The 23,679-nt window shown below is 43.2% G+C and overlaps 2 protein-coding genes across 5 annotated transcripts in view; one reads left to right on the top strand and one right to left on the bottom strand.

Annotated features, from left to right (window-relative positions):
* Nucleotides 1-6,204, top strand: part of ANKH (ANKH inorganic pyrophosphate transport regulator) — a 142,222-nt gene extending 136,018 nt beyond the window's left edge. The window contains exon 12 of one of the 2 annotated variants that reach the window (XM_063083470.1): nucleotides 3,890-6,204. In XM_063083470.1, the coding sequence (XP_062939540.1) occupies nucleotides 3,890-3,898 (9 nt within the window). In that variant the 3' untranslated portion in view covers nucleotides 3,899-6,204. Of the gene's footprint in view, nucleotides 1-83 lie in introns of both variants that reach the window. The other variant, XM_063083462.1, reaches the window with a different exon arrangement.
* The window catches only part of OTULIN (OTU deubiquitinase with linear linkage specificity), a 73,725-nt gene that overhangs the window by 28,987 nt on the left and 21,059 nt on the right, over nucleotides 1-23,679 (bottom strand). For 2 of the 3 annotated variants that reach the window (XM_063083501.1, XM_063083485.1), the window contains one exon: nucleotides 20,177-20,446. In XM_063083501.1, the coding sequence (XP_062939571.1) occupies nucleotides 20,177-20,446 (270 nt within the window). Of the gene's footprint in view, nucleotides 1-16,976; nucleotides 17,518-20,176; nucleotides 20,447-23,679 lie in introns of those variants that run through there. The other variant, XM_063083492.1, reaches the window with a different exon arrangement.

Below are 23,679 nucleotides of genomic sequence, written 5' to 3'. Positions count from 1 at the left end.
CCTGGCAGCGTCCGCCTGCTCTGGGTTCTGCTGTGATGGGTCCCTGTCCACAGCCCCACACTGATGAGTCTTCTTTGGTCCAGAAAAAGAAGATGGAGAATGAGTCAGCTGCCGAGGGGGAAGATTCCGCCATGACCGACATGCCTCCAGCAGAGGAGGTGACGGACATCGTGGAAATGAGGGAAGAGAATGAATAAGGCACAGGACACCCTGGGGCACTGCAGGGACAGTCGGGACGACACTTCAGCATCATCTCTTCCCTCTCCCATCACGTTTTTTTTTGTTTGTTTTTTTAGGTAATGAAAGAGGCCTTGATTTTAAGGTTTCATGTAATTCTCTAGCATACTGGGTATGCTCACACTGACGTGGGGACCTAAAGAAAGGTCTTCACTATTGCTTTGTAAAAACAAAACAATTGACTACATGCCCTGCTTCGTGAAAACCCAAAAGACATAGCTGCCTTGTAGTCGAAGCTGTCTCCCCCTCCCGTGGACAATCTCCACCCGGAACCAAAGGACTGGCTGTGCCATCACCTCTAGGGTCACCGCTGCCCAGCAGGCCACAGACTACCCCATGCCCCTTCATCTCCCTTAAGAATCAACAGGTTAAAACTTGCCTTCCTTTGACTTGCTTCCCAATAACGCAGCTATACAATGAGATGGAACCTGGTGGCCTGTTGTCTTTCTCTGCCACCATGGAGCTATAAACTGTCTACTGCGCACACATGGAAAGCCGGGGACAGGCAGCAGCCGGGAGTCACTGTTCACACCAAGGAGCAGAGATTTGTGACTGTGTCGGGCCAACGTATCTCCTGCAGAAAGGTTTGAGATGCCATTGGAGCAGACTGACATGTGCAAACCATAACATTTCACGTTGTTTTCCTAGATCCAAGTGAGCTGTCCCCACCGTGTATATATTACAGTTGTCACAGTGTCGCATCTCGAAAGGCGTGTTTGGGAAGCCCAGCACCCCTCGCACGACTCTGCCCAAAGGCTTGCTCTTCACTTGCCTCTCCTGAAGGTGGCGCTAGAGCGAGTCAGTGGAGCATTTTAACTTCACCTTTTAGTTTTTACAGTGAACTGAAGCTTTAAGTTATAATCTAGCATTCTAATGCCAGGTGGCTGTCTCGTAACCTTCGAAGTAGATTTATTACCTGGTTCTGCCATTCTTAGTCATAACTACGCGGTACAGGTCATTCAGAGTGTACTACAGTACTTCCCTCTCACGCCACACGTTTAAGCAAGACATTTTGTAAACAATATCAAAGTCACTATGTGATATTCCCTGAAATAACACATTTGAAGTCCATTTAGTGCAGTATATTTTTCTAAGTTTTGGAAAGCGGGTTTTTTCCTTTAAAAAATTATGGACATAGTTCACTAAATTCTTGATTTAGTCAAAATTCATAGACTGAAAGAACCTAAGCAAAAAAAAAAAAAAAGAATATTTTAAAGATATAAATATATGCTGTATATGTTATGTAATTTATTTTAGGCTATAATACATTTCCTATTTTCGCATTTTCAATAAAATGTCTCTAATACAGTACGGCAAGTGCGTGCGTGCTCAGCATACCTGCAGTTGAAACGTATTGTATCAATGAACATTGTCTTTTACTTGCAGCAGATTTACAAAGTCCACCATTTGTGTATGAATGTAAGGGTTGAAAATGACGAGAATTATTTTTTGTTATGGGTACCCCAGGAATAAATGGGTCCGCTGGTGTAGACAGTAATGGGAATGGAAGAAAAAAGCAGGCCTTTTGTGTTTATTGTTTTCAGTGCTGTGTAATCATATTTTTCCTCATAAGAAAAAGAATGTAAGGCCATAAAGTCAGCTGTGAACATACAGGGTTGCATTCGCATCCATATACCCAGCGCCTCTCGCGTGTGCCCACCCTGGGGACAAGTCTTTTCGTGCCACTTCAGAGCAGCTTTCTATATGAGTGCTTTGGGGTGGTTTCAGGGGCAGATTGAGAAGATGAAAAAAAAAATCTAATTGTACTGACTTTTTTAAAGTACATGACTAGAAAATTAAACAGCAGTATTTTTTAACTATTTGTGACTATTTCATGCTTCTGGGGTTGGATCTTAAAGATCACAGTGAAAAAGCAAATCTGTTCCCTCTAAATCTAGGAAGATCAGCTAGAAACTCATTATGCAACCAGAACATGTAATTATAACTCCGGAGACAACTTCAGTGAGAGATTAATGAGCCATAATATTTGTTAGAGTTTCCAAGAACACAGGCAGCAACGCCAGACCCAGACCATGACACGGAACTGTGGTTTTGTAGGACTTGTTCAAACCTCTCGCCTTGAAGCGCACGATCCTTCGTACAGTTCCTTCTCTCGGGCTGCTTAAGTCACCGCCTAACACACGCCTCAACTTTTAAGGCAAAACTTCTTAAAGCTGGTAGATTCACTGTTCTGCATCTGTTCTAACCAGGAATCCCTTCGTCCAGATAGAAGCGAGAGGAGGTCAAACCAAGGAGCAGGAGACACTTCTTTCCACTTTTAAGTCATTAGGGGCAAGCCTTTGACTTTGCCGACCAAAGAAATGTCCCCCCAGCACATGTTTATTGTTGGTCGTTCAGCTGACATATATTTAGAAGGGCACCACGCCTGTGAGACCAAAGAAATGTCCCCCCAGCACATGTTCATTGCAGGTCGTTCAGCTGACATATATTTAGAAGGGCACCACGCCTGTGAGATTTTCTTGTCAAGGACCACAGAAAGACCAGGTGTGACTTTCTCAAGGTTGAGTGATTGCCTGTAGACAAATATAATCTAAAAATGCAAGAACATAAAGGAGTTTTTCCTCTAAATGCTGAGAAACAAGTCTGGGCAGCTCAAAGCATAGTCTTTCTATAGTGAGGGTTTCTCTGAGCATGCTGAGGTCAGAGCAGTGCCTTTGGTGGCCTCTCTTTTTTTGAGGGGCACATGGAGTTTATTCTAAATGCACAGTTGCCATTCGTCCTGCCCCTGCTCACAGGGATCTCAGTGGTGCGGGGTATCGTCAGTAAGACACCAAAGAATGAGCCAAAGCAACTGGATGAGGCTTGCTCTGGGAGAGTCAGGATAGGATTGGACCTGCCGGCCACGTGGCACAGGGAGTGTGGAGACATTTGCGTGTTGGCAGGAAACCCTCACCTGTTTGGGTTTCTTTAATTGGGGTACTTGTTTGCATGACTGGATAAGAGCCAGTCACTACCCCCACTGCCTGCATGGGATCTGTCTTATGTCCTTTAACGGTACTCTTCTCTGGTTGGTTTTTTAGCATCTGCAGGTGGTTTGGCTTGGAAATGTCCATGGATGACTGATTCCCTTAGAAACTAAAATGTTTAATACTGGTTTAAGACATATCAGATGGGGCTGAGGAAAGCTTTGTGACAGTAGTAAAAGCACTTTGTACTTCACTGAGTCTTCCCAGTAAATAACCTGGCAAGGAGCAAGGGGCAGGGGCCCCGGAGGAGGGATGCCTGGGGGCCTTGGGGTAGTGATGGGGCTGGGACCGCTCAGTGCTCCTCACCCACAGCCCTTTCTGGATCTCTCTCAGGGTGGACAGTCATGACGCATCCAAACTATCAGAAAAGTTATTTTAATTCTATCTTTAGAAGTGAGAAAAGCCAACAGCTCCCGACCCTCTTAACTGTTCCCCATTTAGGGATCTTTCCTTCTGGGGGGAAGGGGCCAGGGAGACTATTTTTGGACCCTCACTTTCTAGAAACATGATTTAAAGACTCAGTAGCTGTCTGACTGGATTTGTTTTTTTTCCTTCAAACTGAAGTGGGAGAGTGTGTTGCAAAACAGAAAGGGTTTATATTATTGTGATTAAATTATGTTACCTTGAGAAATACTTTCCTGTATTTAAAAATCTTTGCACTTCAGGGACTCTAAGCAGACCAGTGCCCAGGACCGCCTGACTCTGCAGCTGCCCTCTAAACAGGATGAAGTCTTCACCGAGCCGGTGCACAGTCCAAGAAAAGGGGTCTTTTGAGTTCTAAGACCTGTCCCCCTTTTTTTGTAACCGAAGTTGCAACGTGGTATGTTGTGGGGCCTTGAACGCCGGGGTGATGTGAGTGTCGAGTGCCTGCAGGGCCTGCGACCAGCTGCTCCCTGCACCCTACAGACGGGGCCGCACACACCACCCGCAGACGGCGCTTTCATATGAAGGAGCTGAACATGAAAAGCATGTTTTTGAGCAACATGTTTGGTAGACATTAGAGATACTCCTCTGTGTGGTTATCCTGAATCTATTTCTGTCACTTAAGGCAGCAAAACATCACGTGACTCATCAGCTGATCTAACCACACATAAAACAGGATGTAGAGAAAATCTGAAGAAAAATATAAGAAAAGGCCCCATTGCCTGCCCTTTCAAAGTCTAAGTGTCTAACTACACAAATGTTCAAAATGAGAGAATGTATATTATATAATCGGAATAACCCAAACTCCACTCAGAAAGGTGTAACAAATTATATAGTTTCTGACCTCAAAAAGGAGGAATAATGCAGAGATGGTGAGGCTTGTGTAAGTCTAGACGTCGCCTGTCCTCACGAGGGGAGGTTAGGTGTGTCAGCTGTCGCGGCTCTCTACTAGGAAGAGCAACAAAGGTGGGCATCCAAAATCATTAAAAAAAAATCCTTTGCCAAGTGCAAGTGGTTCCAGGAGAATTATAGCAAATACCATCAAAAAATATTTAACTTTAGTGATAATATTTTCTCTGCTTCATTTGCAATCAACCAGGGTCTCTAAAAGACGGGACAAGATGTATGCACTTTTTTAGATGGCCATCAGCTACGCATAGGTTCGGCAAATGTTTGTTTATATGGTACCTCTTTTTAAGTTAGTCTATGTAACTTAAAGTGCACTTCACTAAGAAGACTTGATATCAGCTTCTACAATGTATATATTTAAATAAAAGCACACAACTCAGAACCCTTTCTCTCTCTCTTGGATCAGCTAAAAATGGTTTTATCATTCACTGTACAACTTCCTACAAATTCAGTGACATTGGTTGTTACTATAAGATTTAGAGGCAGATGTTCCCAAACTATGAGCCTAGGACAAGAAATGGTGCCTTTGGAGTTGGGAAACATTATGGCCAGGTTGACTCAGGTTCCCTTTAGTGTGGCACTGTGAACATGCAGGGACCCACCATTTGAATGAACCAGCTACTAAAGGTGAAGTTCAAACCACCCTTGTGTATGTAACACAGGAAATACAGGGTACACATCAACACTAATCACCCAGCACCCACAGCACCGGACATGTCGCCGCCACGTCGTCATGAAGAAGGCCCATTACTCCAGGGGTGCCATATCCACAAGGCTTGTGGTGGCAAATACATTGCTCCTTGGATTCAATGATACGCTTTGGTTTGCTTAATGATGTATTTATTGTTAGGGTAAGTAAAGTTGGTATGACCAAGGAGCTACTCATAGAGCTTCAGAATACCGGACAGAGCCACACACAAGATTCTGTTTGATACTGACAAGCCTGCCCTCATTCATTTAAGGAGAGCTTCCAAGCTGGAGGCCTTGGGCCCATAGCGTGACCGTCCATGTCACTCACACCTCTCAGCGTCATCTTGCTCATAGGTCCAATGAGAGGCTTAGGCCATTATTGCTGAGGCTCCTGCCTGGTCCAACATTCTATGTCTGATCTAGGATTTAGAACACAGTACAGGATCCTACAATGGAAAAGTGAAATTACCTCATTCTTCATTTCAGATCTGAACACTAGCAGCAATCCATATTTTTCTTTCTTTAACAAAATTAAGTCTACTGGGAGTCAGTCCTCTCCATGTGCTGTGGCTGTCAGCTCACAGGCTTTTCAGTTTCACATCAAAACTGTGGGTTTAAACTAAACTGTTAAAACCAATCACAATATTCACAATGGAGAGTTATATTACATGGTAGCAGAAATAGGCATTTTTATGTGTTGCTTATATTTTACCTCAAATTAAACTGCAGATATAGGGTAATAAATAAAATCCATCCATGCCTTTCACACACTAAAAAAATAAAAATAAAAATAAATAAAAAATAAAACCAATCACATTAAAATATTTGTGTAGCCTTTGATTAAAATTGACTGTAGAGGTCAGTATAAAATATATGTTGCATTTAAATAAGTGCTGTCTATGTATTTAATAGATGTGAGTTTTTGCACCGTTAAGAGCATTTATCTATGCTTTTTTTGTTTGGGTTTTTTTTGGATTTGTACTCACACATTGTCAAATAGGTTTCATACTCTAATTTTACTTTAAGTAAAGCTGAAACAGTTGGCACACAAGTGAGATTGCTTTTAGTTTCCTGATTTTCTTATTCTAACCACTAGTCTGTTAACTCACCATAAGGTTACTTGGTTTCCTAATCCTGACTACAATTTCCCTTTTTTCAAATTTATCTGAGTTACTAAAATTTCACTCTTTGCCTTGGTAGCCCAAACCTCTAACCACTGGGATATTTCTCTAAACTCCCTATTTTATGTAAATATAGCCTATTTCTTCAGATTTTATTCGGTATTAAAATTATTTTTACTTCCCATAACTTCAGTAATATTGAAAGTACTTCTCAGAACCCTCTCCAACTTCCTTCCCTACACTCCATCTAAAATGGGAATACCAAAATTAGATGCATGTTTGGAGACTCTGAGAAGAGCAGAACATGAAACTCCTCCTGCCCACATCTAAGAGATTCCTGTTCTTATCAATCTTTATGTGAAAAGCATTGCTCTACTTTTAAAACATAACATCTCAACTTAAAGACAGCTCTAATTTTTAACCTCCTCCTAAGAGTAATACAAAGCATTTTGTTACAGCTGTCATCAGTAAGGACAGACACATACTGCTGACTTGCTTGAGATTGCGTATTTTCTTCTGTGCTGCTCTTTACACATCTTTTAGTTAAACCCCCAGATCTCAGTGCTACCTTTTCTATGCTTCCCTCTCATTGCCTCTACCACTGACCATGTCTTTGCAGTATTAAGAGGCCATCTTTGCTGCCAGCCACTGTATGCGGGACATGGCATGTGTCCATGCCTAGCTACAAGGGCAGGCTATGTTCAGTTCCCAGCTGCCTTCGAGACCGCGTGGAGCTGCGCCGGCCCAGGCGTCATTCACCTTCCCCGTGGGGAGCGGTACTACCACGAGGGGCAAACCTCGCCCCTCGCGTGCTTCCCCTGACATCTCTGTCTAGATGAGTCACATTGATCCCCCACCTAGAAACCTCCTCCATCACCTCCCCCCACCCAATGCCAGTGGGGTCCCGCCCACCCCCATCAATTCTGTCTCCTAGTATCTCTCACTTGTATTCCTTTCTTTATCCTCCGTAGTCCCACTGGCTTAGCTCAGGAGAGAAGCACGAAGAATTTCTGTAACATCACAGAGTAAACCATGCCTTCTTCTAAGTTTTCCTTTTTGACACTGTTATAGGCAATGCTGGGGTGGAGGGAAGGCTGGCATTGCTTGCATTTTTAATTCTGCCCCCAACAAGCTCCAGGCTTCCTAATGGACAACGCAAGCCAGTAAATATCATACTAATATCACTGTTCAATACACTGGTCTGTGAACAAAAGAGAAACGAATCAGAAACTGAGTCCTCATTCTATCTCTGCTTGTTCTTTGTGAGTCAGGCAAGTGACTGGATGCTTCTGGATTGGTCTTCTCTCTAGAGCAAAATCCTTTCTACATAGCTCTGATCTACTGCAATGTCGGGATCTGCAGAGTGTGACCAAAGGCAGTTCACGAAGAATGAGGTGCCATGTTTGCCAAGACATATGGAAGCACCTCGGCTAACGGTACTTCAAGTCTGCTTTCAACAAAGAAAAATTACTAGAGCTTCTGGAAACAATACAAAGGCTAATCTCAAGTTCAGAAACCCTTGAATCTAAAGACCAAAGTAGAATGAACAAATGGGATAGTTATTTTCAAACTTTACATGATACTATACACCTAAAATTCTCTCAGGTCTTTCATTTGATTCATGAAAAAAAAACTTTTGGTCTAAAGGAAATGGCCCAGAAGAGCCGGCTGTGTCTCCACTGCCCCAGCCCTGCTAGGACAGAGGCTTGCACGTCCATGGTCAACGGAGCTCAAGTCCGCGGCCTAACCCGGCCCACCCTTCTGCCTTTCTCCCGAATGTTGTGGCTGCCCAGATGTCAGCAGCCTCCTCGCCCTGCAACTGTTTCTCGATGCTACTTTATTCCACCCTCTTTGAAAAATAACAATGGCCCCCAGGCCTACTCCCACCTTAGTTGGGAATCCAGTTCTACATGCTCCCGGGTGACCTAATCTGGGCCTGTTTCCAGTCCTGAATACACACTGGTGATTCTCAAGGCTGCTTTTCCAGCCCTGACTTGTTCCCAAGCTTCAGCTGGTGTATCCAGTCACCTCCCAACACCTCCTCAAGGGGTCCCAGAGGGGCCTTGGCCTTAGGCCCCTCTGTACACGTCTTCCCCCCTGCCGACACTCACACACGTTCTTCCTGACCTCCCTGTCTAGGCGGATCACGCTAGCACCCACCCAAGACCCTACTCCAGGCGCCACTCCTCCCACCGTCGAGTCACCGCCCCCTTCCACCGGCTTCCTGCTATCTCTCACTTCTGCCCTTCCCTCTCTGTCCTCTTCAGTCCCACCAGCTTGGCTCAAGTGCTCCTGCTCACCTTGTGCCCGGATGCTACAGAGCCTCCAAATGGTTTCTTTTCTCCAGGCTCATATGTCTGCCTTGACTATAATGTAAATGACACCTCCTGAAGTTTTGCAGCACATAGTCTACAGACCCTTTCCCAGCAGGCTGATTGCTCCCTCGCCACACCTCTCGTATTGCAGAGAGACAGTTCTAGACCATCCTGGCCTGATGAGCACCCTGCTCTTCCAGGCTGGCCCTCCCTTTCCCTCTAGGCACTGGTTGCTGTAAGGGGTCTGACCCCTACATGGGTGGGCACCAGGCCATGCCTGGCTATGTGCGGAAAACACGAACCCAGCCAGAGGAGGATGCGAACACTCAATGAGAGGTGCAACACCAAGGGGTACCCGTGATGGTGTCCCAGCCTCCTGTCCCAGGAGCCAACTCCCAGCCTCTGTCATCCCTCAAGGACCAAGAGGAGACATTTACAAAGAGAATTTATAGAGATGGTTTCTTTGCAGAGAGCGGAGCTGAGTGCCACTGCTCCTTAGGGGTATGTGCATGTGTGTGTATTACAGGTAGGGGTCTCATGACACCTCTCACCTACAAGAGGGCTCTTCGGGAGACATTCAGAGAGCTTGAGATGGGCCCCTACAGTGATGGGGACTCAGAGGACTGGTATCTGACTCAGCTGTCCAGTATGACAGAAGAGGGGCATTGGGGCTAGCTGGCACATCTTGACTTTGACAGGACAGGGTGCTTTCCCATGGCCCAGACGTGGGCCACAGAGATCAACATGCTGGCCGGGGGGGCATCTCAGGGCCTGTCCAACAGAGCTACCCTGTTGAGTGAACAGGGAGAGAAGCTGGAGGTATCACGGGATTCTCGGGGCTGCAGAGGAGGAAGCAGGTCAGAGGAGAGAGCAACAGCACATCAAGGGAGCTGCTGCTGAGCAGCCCTGAACTGGGGACAAAAGGTGGGGGACAGAGGGGTTTCCAAATATCCCTGAAAGTACCCCACGAGAGAACAAGAAAACAAGAACTAAGCCCTGGCCAGGCCCAGGGAGTGAGGCCAGTTGAGGCCAGTAACTGTCAGAGTTAAGATCTTCCCCCTCCTCACCTTGGCTTCCTCCTCCTGTGCCGACTCTAGAGGGAGCAGTTAGCAGTGAGTCGTAGCCTCAACTCACAACATGCAATACCCCAATCTTGCAATTAGAATAGCATTTGGCAACTTAAGATGACTATAAGGTCTTTCTGTTACCCCAGAATACTCAGAAAAGTCACGGGACACCGTGAGCTGGGTATTCATCCAGGGGGAGGGGAGAAGTTCTCCCACTGAACACACTTGAACCATGGAGGACAAAACGTCTGCTTTGCGGTTCCATCCCTGGGGTCGTGCTGGTTCAGCTCACCTGTTACAAATGCTCAAGAGCCCTGGGAAGGCTGGGGAGGGCTGGCAGGACTGGGCCTTGGCCAGCTCATCCCTGCATCCCCAAGCCTGGAACCCTGCCGGGCCCACAGCAGACACTCTATGGTGAACGAATAAAGACATTCCCACCTTCCTCCCCTGAACACACCCTGTCCCTAGGACACCTGCACCCCAGCCCTCCTTCCCATGGCCTTCTCATCTTCAGTGCTCTCCTCCTATCCCTGAAGGTCAGACCCTCCATGAACTAAGATAACCTGAGTTTTTGTTACCTGTAACCAAAGGGCGCAACACAGATTCCTCTCAGTCTGCCTTCCCTTCTCGCTGCTCCCACCCCTACAAAATCTCTCTTCTGTGAAATACAGATACAAAAATCAAAAGCAGTTATAAAATGTAACTAATGGGCAAAGGATATGAATAGATGGCTCCCTGAAAATGACTTGCAAACGGTTTATACAAATCAACACACACTCAACTTTACACAAGTAAAGAAACACACACTGAACTTCCAACTACCAGCCCTCCAAAGATCGAAGAGTTCGACAAAGCTCGGTGTTGCCAGGCCCTAAGGAAACTGGTACAGATATGCTCTCCAGTGGGAATGTAAACCAGCGGTACCGCTTTAGAGGACAATTTGGCAAGATGTTTCAACACACACTCAACTGGGAAAGAGATTAATGTCAGGGGCAAAGAACATGAACAGGCAACTGAGCACAGACAACAGGCAGGGCCAGGAGGAGTGGGGAGGAGAGAGACAATTCAGAGAAACTACAGAAAGAACGCCCAGAAGGCTCCAAGCAAGACTGAGTGGTAAGTGGAAACATACTGTATAAATACCCTCATTTAAACACACAAAATGCAGTTGGTGTTCTCTTTATCATTTGATGGTTGTAAAAGTATTCAGAAGGGATTCCCTAAGACCACCAGCCTGGGTCTCTGTTTTTCCCTCCACTTCCTAGGGTGGGAGAAGGCCGTGGAGGAGGAAGTGCAATAGCCACTGCCCTCAGAGCCGAGCAGAGCACCATAACTCGGGCAGGTAGAGGGGAAAGTGTGCTGATATTCAACACTGAGAAAGTCTATTAACCCAAATGAATGGGATAATGGAAGAGGAAAACAGTTTGTTGCTGCTTTATCATGAAGCCCATTACCAACCTAACGCTGTTTCTGATGGATGCCAACCCCTAATCAGTGAAACCCAGCACTTTTTGCAGAAGACTACCAGACTCAGTAGTTCTTTGACTAAGAGGAAGGCAGATCTCTGCTGGCTCGAACTTCATTCCCTATTCCCAAAATACCTTTGAAATTTCACTGTCTTTCCCCATCTTTAGATTAACTTCCTTCAGTAACAGCTGGATTCAGATGCAATGCACACAAGTTCTTGCTGTCACATTTACAGGTACATTTCAGGAAGTCTGAATGATTCATCAAGGCCTAAGAATGCTCCACGCATGCACAGCAGGCCTCTCCTCAACAAACACGAAGTATGGCTGGGTCAAGACTGTGGATGCAGCCCCACTTTGCAGGCCTCGGGGGTCTTCCTCTAAGCCTCTGTAAGTGCTGGCACCTCACTTAACCAACACTGCCACCCGGGATGCACTGTGCATGGTAGGGAGGAAGAAACAAACAGCTAGGGAGGTTCAGTGACTTGCCCGTGCTCACCCTGTTAGCAGGTAGTAGGGCTGCTGTTGAATCCAGACTTACTATGGGTTAGGCACTGTGCTAATCACTTCATCTCATCTAACTCTTTGGCACTGCCCAATACCGCCTCCCTAAATCTTTGACTCCTCTACTCATTATGGGCACAGGCGAAGTGAGGAGTCAGCCACATGGACTTCAGAGGTCTGCCTTCGGGGTGCTGGAGAGTTAAAGCATTGGACCAAAACCTGCCAAAGTCCTCAGAGGCAGGCATTTAACCACAGCAACACAGCCAGGCTTCTGAGTTTTATTTTCTAGGTTTATCTTTAGTTATTTATTTTAACAATCCTAAGCAGCCAGGCTTGCTAAAGGGGATCTCCAGCAAAACCCCAGTCAGTTCAGCCTCTGACAGAGAAGACAAGAGACTCAACAAGTGACAGAGAAAACTCCCACTCTGCTTGTGAGCCAGGAAGTTGGCCACATTTGCAGGTGGGAAACAAGGCCACAATCTGCCTGGAGCCTCAGGAGCATGTTTTCAGAGCAAGTGAATTTTTGACAAATGCTGACATCTTCCAGTATAAACAGAGGAGACACTGCTAAACAAGCCAAGGTGAGCATGGCCAGGTTTACACCACAGGCTACCCAGCTGGCCTCCACTCACGGCAGATCCCCCAGGGAAGAAAAACACCATGACCACTGGCAGAAGTTCTAAAATTGGATTGTTATCCTCTCTAATTCATAATACAGAAAGTTAGAAGCTGCGAAAATGCAGGTAACAATACCAAAACATTTTTATAAAAACAATGGAAATGAGAAGAGAGCTCATTAAATACATTCATTTTTGGCTTTGTCCCCATACTGAAATACTCAGAAGTAACCACCATTGCTGTGGATTGCTGCAGGTCCCATAAGGGTACCATATTTTTAGCACCATTTGTGTGAATACAGATCAAGACATTTTTCAATATATAAATGAAGCTTCTAAAATTAAGTACAAAAAATTATTTTTAAGTTCAGAACCAAGTTCAAACACCCCTGGTTACTAGGAAAACAACTGCCAAGACTGTTGATATTTCAAGCCCTGAGTTCCTTCCTTGTACTGACCCATGTTTCGGCAATTTCATTTGTGACCCAAACTTATACCCAAGAAATTAACAAGATTAACTGAAATAAAACTCCAATCATGTCCTCTTCCATTAATAGCCCTGGCTTTTAATGAGCATTCAAAATGCTTAAGTATGCAGGTGACCATAAGGCCTGGGAACAAAGACATACATAATAAATGATTTACTGATATCACATTTCAATATAATTAATATATCTGTTTCCAGACTTAATGACCACCCTCTATATTTTAATTATACATACTAATCCATTCCACTATTCCCAGTAACAGATTTCAGCTTACCATGAAAAAACTACAATCAAAAGGGACAGTTGACCTCCACCCTCCCAGAACATTGCTGGGTGCTATAAGCTGTGGGGCTGTGCACACGTTAAAAGAAAGCACACTGTGACTGCAGGCCAACATGCATACACATTTGCACATGCCCTCACGTGTACACACATACCCCGCTCCTGGCCATGGCCGACCACACCTCACCCCTCATGCTACCGACTTCCAGGAAAAGCCAGGAGTGGCAGGCAGCCAAACCAGTTTAGTTTTGTGCTTTTCATTGCTGCAAGTGATAAACTAAGTTACAAGAATATTAATAATCAGTTGCCTATGTCTCTTTTCACACATTCATTAAACCACTGCATAACTCAGTGCCCTGGTCTCCCCACTCCCTTAGTTAGAACTGAGAACCCAAACGAGCTTTCCCAAAATAGTTAAGCATTAAATATAGTTCTGTTAAATAGGGAACTTAAACAACTTTTAGAAATAGGAATTTGCAGAGTACATGCACATAAGTCCTTCCATTCATTCAGATTCTTATTCTTCTATAACTTCAGCTCAGGAGGTCTGTCAGCCATCTGTTGTTTTATTTTTAAACAGAATTTTAAAATTTATTCTAAAATCAGTTCCTTCATTAATTCACTTCTACAGTTCCTTGGACCATTTTTAAATTACCTGATGTCGTGCCTGCCTTTGCAAAACTATCTGGGCATTTTATGTGTTTCACACACATTTCAGATTCACTTCACACACACTGAGAGCTTCCTTTTTATTTTTTTAAGAAGTCACAGATCTTACATAAAGGCATTTATTTTATGCGTACTTACCAGTAAGATTCCCTGATGGCTTATGCTTCTGAAAATACTGTCTAGCTTTCAATGGGGCATACCTGCAAAGTACTGCTTAAGAAAAAGAGAAAGGAAAATGACCAAACTATATTTTAACATCAAAACAATACACAGCCAGGAAGTCTGTGTAAGTCCTATGTATATGATGAGATGGTAGGAGTCCTATATCATTAAAGGTGATACGACACTTCACAGTCATTACTGGAAGATCTTCAAAAAGTAGATTACTAACTCTCAGGTAAAACAGCACCTTGAGGTGAGGGGAAGGACAGGCAGAATAAGTCTCTTACCAAAAAAAATATACTAAACATAAAATCCCACAAGTGTTTCTTCCAAGAGAAGGGTTATCAATTTGTGTGGCCTGAGATTTACGTGATAAGCTGTAAAACTAGAGAGGAAAAAAATAACAAAAGGATACAAAGGCAATGTCTGTTTTTTCCTTAATCAAAGAAAAAATCTAATCAGACAATAACTGAAAATATAATAGTGTAATAAAAGTATAAATAGCTGTATAAAGAAAAAAGGATTAATCCTGTCCTGTGCATTCAAAACATTTACATATATGCCAAATTCTGAGGAAGAAGAACTGTAAACATTTCAAATCAAATCCCACATGTGCCCAAATCATAAGTTAGAGACCATGTACTGGCTCCCTGTTCTCTAATGCCACCATCATTGTTCCATGTGCATGAGTGAAATCAGTGGATGTCATACATGCAGAAGTAGCAGCTCACAAGACGAGGGGAATCTGAAAATGTTCTGAAAAGTGATGTTAATTCCACAGAACATGACACAGGGAAATTCCTTAAGGTTTAAATGCACCTTAAATTAGTTAAAAGGTATAAGTCATACCTGCTTAAGGTGGAGATAATTTTTCTGCCAATACCATAGGGTCCAAAACCTCTGAACTCGCAATAAACTCTGGGATAGAGAGTAAGCACAGTGCAGTTCCTACTACCTTCCCTTCTTCTAGAACACCTTATTGTTTTAGAGATCCCTCTAAGTAGATTGTCTTGAATCCATTTTGATCTCAATTTAACTTCTGTTCTATTGATGTCATTTGACCAGCTCAAGAGCAAGAATGAAATATGGAATTAAGACTCTGAGCAACTGAAGTTTTATACTGCAATCAAGAAATGTTATTTTTAAAGTTGGCCAATCATTTCTATTTCCTGAAGTACCGTTTCTTTGAAAGTTTTGCTTCTCTGATGATATGATCCCACTAAGCCCAGATGACAGTCTGCTAGCAGAGACTGACAAGGCCTTGGAACAGAAAGTAATATGAAATAAACACACCCTTTTGAATTTTTATCAATGTAGTGGTTCAGACCACAATTTCTGCAAATACTCTAACAATATCATACATAGGAACAAGAATATGAAATGTAAACATTAAGTTGCCCAGAAGTCCAGTTCAAGTTCACTAAGATTATTTCAAAATGCAAAGATTGATGATCATGAGTATTATCATGAGAACTATTAAAATTCAATAGTGTATAAGAATCAACGGTCAGATTCAATGTACCCAAAAGGCACAGATCCCTACTGCCATGTACAATCTAAACATTTCAAGTTCTGCTTCAAAAAATGCTCAAAAATGAATGGTAAGCATTTCCTGCTGTATAATTACAAATACCAAAATGAAGCATCAAAGCCAAAAAGAAGTCATCATTATTAATTTAATTTGGCTTCTGGGTACCTCCTTATTCAAGGCACCACTGCATTTCACAGCGAAAAACAGAAAGCCTCTCCAACGCATTCATACACATTTAGAGAAATTTGATGCCAACATTCTAGTCAATAAACATGTAACAAAACGTGGTGAATAGTACTAACGAGGTAATAGGAAAAATACTAAAGTAACAGTCTGAATAATTTTGTGCATCCTGAGTTTTCTTAACTAAGACTTCATTTTTAATTAAAAGCAAAACTTACATTTTCAAAGAAGGTTTGCCCTTCCCCAAAAAAACAGATTAGACAATTTATAAACTATATTAAATTGGACCAAATAAAGATTTTAATTCTTATAAAATAAAGCAGTACTTCAGGGATACTCCACCTCCACAAATGCTGAGCTAATTCAGGTGCTGCCAAGAGAGATCTAAACAGTGATGTGTCTGGTTCCCCTGAACAAAAGCCAAGGTCCACGCCTCTTGCAGACAATTCAGGCCTTAGCACAGACCATGCTCAGCAAGGCTGCCCCTCTGCCACCCCCGCGGTCGCTCCTAGCCTGAGCTGAGCAGGCTACCGCTCAGGACCATGAAAGCTGCCTCCCTCAGGCTTCCCAGACCAAGTCCTGGGCACGGGCTGCTCAGCCACACTTCTGCACTCATGCACACTACATGCTTCTGAGTAAACTCACGGCACATCGCAGGCAGTTAGCTGGTACTCATCTGCCTCCAGAGCAGTCATGCAGATTGGGCAATGGACGCACCCTCAAACACTGCATTAAAGAGCACAGGAAGACTGGGGTCCAGCCCAGCTACACCTCGGAACTTAGATCAGTGACTGAAATCATTTGGCCTTGGTTTCCTCCTCGAAAACCACAGATGGATATAAACTCTGTTCTGACTATAAAATCGTGAATCTATGGAACTTTAGAGTAATTAACTGCCCCAACACTAGGGCGCAACTGCTAGCAGTGTTCATCTACACCGAAGTGGCACCATCTGCAGTGAGCCCCAGACTCCAGCACATCAGAGATGTGAGACGCCTATCGGAGTCACAGAGAGCAAGACATTCTAGGTTCCCCTGCCACTCCCTCCTGCAGCTCCTCCAGCCTTCAAAAAAGACTTTAAATAACCCACTTTTAGACCCAATTCTTAATTTTCTATAAGATCTGCTTAAAATAACCTTAATATGTAAATCCAGACCATTGCTCTTCCCTCCAAAAGAAGATGAGACTGTCAGAGGATGTTAAGACTGTGCCATTAACAGATCCACCCAGAATTATATCACTGAGATTGCATAGAAAGATTACTACACAGACTCATTACCACCAAAAAAAAAAAATTACTGTCTTAAAAAAAAATTAAACGCCAGTTTACCATCAGACAGAGTTTTGATTTGAGAGATAAAGAATATACTCCTCTCCAAATGAGTCTCCTTTGATACAAAAGTATTTGCCTCATGGACAAGATGTAGTTTGCACCTTCCAAAGGTGTGCTCTGAAGGCCCCCATGGAAACATATTGCATTACAGATGAGGGAAAAGACCTGGTTAGTTCTTATTATTAAAAGCTAGTCTTCAGAACATCCCAGTCCAATGTGGCTCGCAGGGACTCAAGAGTTCCCATAGATCGTTCTAGAGACCCACAGGCCTGAAGCCCAAGCTGAGGAACTGCCTGTGCTCTTTGTCCCAGACTGGGCTGGCCAGGTGCAGGTGTCGCTCACAGACTTGTCTCCTCGCACACTCTGACAGGGATGTTATAGTGCCGATCGTCCTCGGCGATGAGGGTCACCACTGGCCAGTCCTTGGGAGGGTCAGTGGGGTAGACTGTGATGAACTCTTCGGTGTTGTACATGGAAAGCCGGTACACCTTGATGGTGTGGCGCACAGCATAGGCGAGAAGGAACATTTCAACCTGGGAAGAAAACAGCAAATGGCCATTCTGAGGGAAGCAAGCTGTGGCTTAACAGGTGCTCCGTCCGTGATCCCAGACAACGCACAGCAATGGCTAAGCCACAACATTTTCTCCTCCCCTCTGCGCCCAGCCCCAATCATTTTCTATATGAAAAAAAGCAGACAATCAAGAAAAGATCATATGTTTGATAGGAAACCTAAATCCAGAAAATATAAAGAACTCTTACAACTCAACAAAAAAATAAATAAATAAATAGCCAGGTTAAAAAGTGAGCAAAGGATGTGAAAAGACATTTCTCCAGAGAAGTTACACAGAGGCCAATAAGCACATGAAAAGATGCTTAACATCGTAAGTCATTAGAGAAATGCAAATCAAAACCACAATGAGACACCACTTCATAACCACCAGAATGGCTACAATCAAAAAGACAGACAATAATGGAGGATGACTGCTTAACAGGTACAGGGTTTTCTTTTGAGGTGACAAAAATGTTTTGAAACTTCACATGGGTGGTGGTCACACAACACTGTACATGTACTAAATGTCATTGAATTAGACACTTTGAAATGGTTAATTTTATGTTATGAGAATTTCAACTCAATTTTTTAAAAAAGACAGTAAGCCATGTTGGTGAAGATGTGGAAAAATGAGACTGATGTATTTGCTGGTGGGAATGCAGAACAGTGCAGCTGCTTTAAAAAAGTTTGGCAGTTCCTCAAGATGTTAAACAAAGAATTATCATATGAGCCAGCAATTCCACTCCTAGGTATATACCCAAGAGAACTGAAAACATATGTTCCCACAAAAAAACTACATGAATGTTCACAGTAGGATTATTCATAATAACTGAAAAGTGGAAACAACCCAAATACCCACTGAAGTGACGGATGAATAAAATGTGATATATCTATACAATGGAATATTATTGGTCCACAAGAAAGAACAAAGTACTGACACATGCTGCAATATGGATGAATTACGTGTGTGTGTGCACATGTGCACACACACCCAAGAGGAACACGGATGAATCTTAAAAACGTTATGCTTAATGAAGGAAACCAGTCACAAAGAGCACATATTGTAAGATTCCACTTATAGGAGATGTCCAGAATTGGCAAATCTATAGAGACAGAAAGTAGATTAGTGGCTGCCCAGGGCTGGGGGGAGGGAGAATGATTGCTAAAGAGTACGGGGATTCTTTTGGGGTGATAAGATGGTCTAAAATTGGGCTGTAGTGATGGTGGCAAAACTTTAAAAGGGTGAACTTTATGAGATGTAAATTGTATTTCAAAAAAGCTATTAAAAAAAAGAAAGGACTCACCATTACAGCACACCTTGGAGGGTCTCAGAAAAGACTAGGCAAACCATGCTCTACTCGGCTTTTTACTGCAAGGTATTTGCTATGGTTCTGGAGACCTAACTAAACCCGTTATGAGTATAGATAATTTTTTCAAATAATTATCATCAATCCTGCCTGACCTGGCAGTGACCATCAGTCTTTGCTCTTCCCTCCACACTGGGACTAACAACGGAAGAGACTTACACCCTCCAGGATGGCTCAGAGACGAACCCAATGCAGTGCTCTATTCCTGACAATGCCTGTCATCACACTTGGTCCTTTTCAGAAAAGATGGGCACGAGAGTCAGTCATGTAAGCAGAAAGGTAGAACTGACAGACAACCTTAAGGCTATTTTAATGGTTGGCTATTCCACTAAGAAAACTGTTAAGACGTTTTAGGGAAATGAACACACCAAAGATAGTACAAGGTGTGGTGCCTCAAGTGTTCGCATAAGGAACAGTACTGCACTGGGCGTCTGTATAAAACTCCAAGAGCAGGCTGGGCTCCACTGGCTAAGGTGACTCCATTTCTATTTTTTTTTTTTTTTTTTTTTTTGGTGGCTGGCTGGTATGGGGATCCGAACACTTGACCTTGGTGTTACAACACTGTGCTCTAACCAAGTGAGCATTTCTATTCTTAATGCAGGTACAGCTGCCGTGATTAAACAAGACTCTTCACATGCCTCTTCCAAGAGCTTCATTTATTTGTGGCCTCCCAGAGCCAAGGGTACCAATCCCATCCACCACCCTGCAGAAGAATGCTCAGGTTGAGATAACAGTGGTGGCTATAAAATATGTCCAATTCTTTGACACTCCTCACTTGAAAAGGTGGCACCTAATTCCCCTCCCTTTGAGAGTGGAATGGATTTAGTGACTCACTTCTAACAAGCAGGATATGGTTTAAGTGACAGTGTGTGACTTCCATTCCAAGATTAGATAATAAAAGGTACTGTGGCTTCCTCCTTGCTCTCTGCTTGGATCACTCTGGGAGAAGCCAGCTACCATGTCATGAGGACACTCACACAGCCCTATGGAGAGACCCATGTGGTGAGAAACTGAAGCCTCCTATTACCCATGAGGAACTGAGGCCTCCTGCCAACAGCCATGTGAGTGAACCATGTTGAAAGCAGATCCCCAGCCCCAGTCAAGCCTTCAGATGACTGCAGCCCTGAACAACATACGATGGCAGTTCATGGGACCCTGACCCATTACCACCCACAGGCTGCTCCTCAATTCCTGACCTACAAAACCTGAGAGATCACATTTGATGGTTAAAGCTGCTATGTTTGGGGGTAATACATGCCCAAAGGGACAACTCACCTGTTCAAGGCCACCAGTGTGTCCCACCTGGTTTAGATGGTTCTTCAGCAGCTGTCCAGGGTCATTAGATGTATCCCGAGCAAACAGGAGCACAGAGAAAAACGGTACTTCCTTTCCCTTCTCTTTATCATCATATAGTTCAATGGCTCTGTTTAGCATTAGAAATTTTACAGCTTCATAGAGGCTGTATTCCTCTTCTTCATTTGTGAACAGTTCATCACAAGCTATCTGCCTTGCTTCGGCAGTTCTCATTTCAGCCAAGCCTGCCCACTACAATAAGAAAGTAACGTAATAGTTAGAATTTTTGTCCTAGAAACCCCTGGTATACTTCCAGACTATGAGCAAAAAATTATTTTCAAAAGTAGGCGATCATGGGTCATGTACCAATACTGACAACATTCAAGTTTCCAACTCAGACAATGGTACTATTTAGACCACACAAACTCCTTACTCAACTTTTCCATGACTGACTTAAAACAAAAGCACAATGCAACAAGGAGAAGCACTGGAGCCATGGAATGGAAATTCCAACTTCCCTAACTTCCCAAGCAATGAGATTAGAGCAGTCAATCAGAGACACTTATGGAAGAGCTAAAGTGTGTGTGAGGCCTGCGTGTGAAGCCATGAAGGCCAGCTACAATTACTCCACCCCAAAGAGGCTTACAGGAGCTGTTACCACCAGGAACACAAAGCCAACCCTCCAACATGAAAGCCAGATGAGGAAGACTGTGGTGTCTCCTGAATATTTAAATAAAGTTTTCTAAGCTTACCCCTTAAAAACATACACAGGCTTCAAATGAATAAATCCATTCAGGAGATTCTTATTGATTCCTGATTAAGAATAAAGCAGAGTGTGAAGTATTCAGCTAACAGAGACAAACTCTTTAAGTGAACAAGAAAACACTATAAATATGTGTGCTTTTAAGTTACACTGAATGAGAATAAGAGATGCCAACATAAATACCAGTCCTTATGAATAACCAATTACCAGTATTCCTCTCAAAAATCATTACAGATTTTAAATCCAAGAGTAAAATTTAACGGTAATGACTCAATAGTTGCACAGTTTCAGGTCTTATTTTTAAGTCTTCAATCCATTTTTAGTTGATTTTGGTATATGGTGAGAGGTGCAGGTCTAGTTTCATTCTTCTGCATATGGATGTCCAATTTTCCCAGCATAACTACTAAGGGAAAATATAGGGGAAACACTTCAGGAAGTAGGACTGGGCAAAGACTTTATGAACAAGAGCCCAAATGCACAAGCAATAAAAGAAAAAAATAGATAGGATTATATCAAACTAAAAAGCTTCTGCACAGCAAAGGAAACAATAGAATGAAACAACCAACAGAACAGGAGAAAATACTTGCCAACCATACATCTGACAAGGAATTAATATCTGGAATATACAAGGAACTCAAGCAACTACACAGTAAAAAAAACAAATAACCCAATTAAAAAATGGGCAGAATAGCTCAATAGACATTTGCCGAAGGAAGACATACAAATGGACAACAGGCACTTAAAAAAATGCTCAACATCACTAGCCATCAGGGAAATGCAAATTAAAACCACACTGAGATACCACCTCACCCCAGTCAGACTGGCTGTAATAAAAAAGACAGAGAACAACAAATGCTGGGGAGGGTGTGGAGAGAAGGGAACTCTCCTACACTGTTGGTGGGACTGTAAATTAGTACAACCACTAATTTACAGTCAGAAAGAAGGAAGGAAAGAAAGATCACAGTGGTGCACTGGACTTGCAGATAGAGAGAGCAGACCAAGGGTTGCCCAGGGGGGCGGGGGGGAATGGGAGGATTAACTGAGTGGGGGACAGAGGAACGACTGCAATTTGTGGTAATGGGCATGGTGATAGTATTGATCTGACCATCACATCCTGGGTACAGGTGGTGATGGTCAACTTTGTACTCCATGAATACAAATAATCAATAAAATAAAAATAAAAATAAAAAACCTTAAATAAATAAAAATAATGGTAATGACTGCTCAGAACTCTCCAATGCCTGGGTTGAAAGCTGGAACATCCTGTCTATATCTCATATTTTCCAGAAGTAGACCAGGTTGTCAATGAAGAGCACGGCTCTTGAATCAGACAGTTGGGACAGATTCTAGGCCTCAATCCCGAGTGGCTGGTGGCTTTTGCAGGTTATTTAACTGACCTCTGGGCCTGAGTTTCCTCAACTATAAAACAGGAATGACCACAGCAACAACACCTTAGTAGCTGTGAGAATTAAGAAACACATGAAACTTTTAGTGTAGAGCCTGGCACAGAAAAGTGTTGGTAATGCTGGCTGTGATTATTAATAACTTTAACATTACTGTAAATTGGCATCAGTTAAACATTCCCAAACATGAGGGTCTAATTACAGTAGACACACCTAGTAAAGCAAAAATAGCAATTTCACAATGCTTAAAAAGATGAAAAGTAAATTGTGACCTGTGGCTGTGCTGGAGAGCTCTCCTGTTCACTCACACAGGGCTACAGCCCTGTGTCAACCCTCCACGAACCTAGGAACTGGATAAGCATGGGCCTCTAGCCCCCAAAATCCTGTGTACCATCCCAACAGGCAACAAGAACAGAATCCCTCTTCCCTTCTCTCTCTCCCATTTCTTTATGGTGGAAGGAAGATAATACAGGATTTCCCTTCACAGCATATTTTCCAGTAAACATTTCTTATCCCTGTAAGAAAAACTAGTTTCCAGGAAGTCAGGGCCCTCAGTTCATTCACTCAACAAAACATTTACCAATGCTTATCATGTGCCAGGATTGGTGCTAGGCATTGCGTATCCAAGAATGAATAGGATGGTCTCTCATGGAGCTGAAAGTCTAACCAGGGGCAGCAGACCACACTTAAGTTAGCAGATCACCACCTGGGCTACATGCTATGAAGGACCTTGAAAGTCCATGTCTGACCCTTCTTTACCTGCCCCCCTTCCTCCTGACGAAGCCTGGAGCAATCACCAGGCCCTCAACTGGGGGTTCCTGGTAAGGAGGGCCCTGAGCTGCTCAAAGCAAGCAACCTAGAAGTCAGTGTAGGCCAGTGTGCAGGAAGGCTAGCCAGCCCAGATGACACAGTAGAAAGCCCCAAAAAGGTAGAATTTTAAACACCAAATCAGTGAAACTGGACCAAGCTTCTCTCTACAACTCAGGAAAGTTTTCAAAAGACAAGTTACTAAATCTAATCACTGGAAAATCACTGGGGGGAAAAAGTCTTTAATAAATAAGGACAGAATCTTAAAACTGAGTGTAATTTGGAAGAATTTAATAAACATGAATTAGTATCATGATAATACTATAAAATATAAACTGATATCTCTAAAACTTATAACTATGACTTAGAACAAAGACTATACTTGTTCAGGTTTCCTTTTAAGAAAGGAACATTTTATTAGCTGACACACTACTGTACAGCATCTCCTCCAAGAATATATAACATTGATATTTCTCATTTTACCAAAGACCTCATGGGAAGCATTTGTGTTC

The sequence above is a fragment of the Cynocephalus volans genome, chromosome 2, assembly GCF_027409185.1.
Source record: "Cynocephalus volans isolate mCynVol1 chromosome 2, mCynVol1.pri, whole genome shotgun sequence".
Classification (NCBI taxonomy): Eukaryota; Metazoa; Chordata; class Mammalia; order Dermoptera; family Cynocephalidae; genus Cynocephalus; species Cynocephalus volans.
This window is presented reverse-complemented; position numbering and strand designations above follow the sequence as displayed.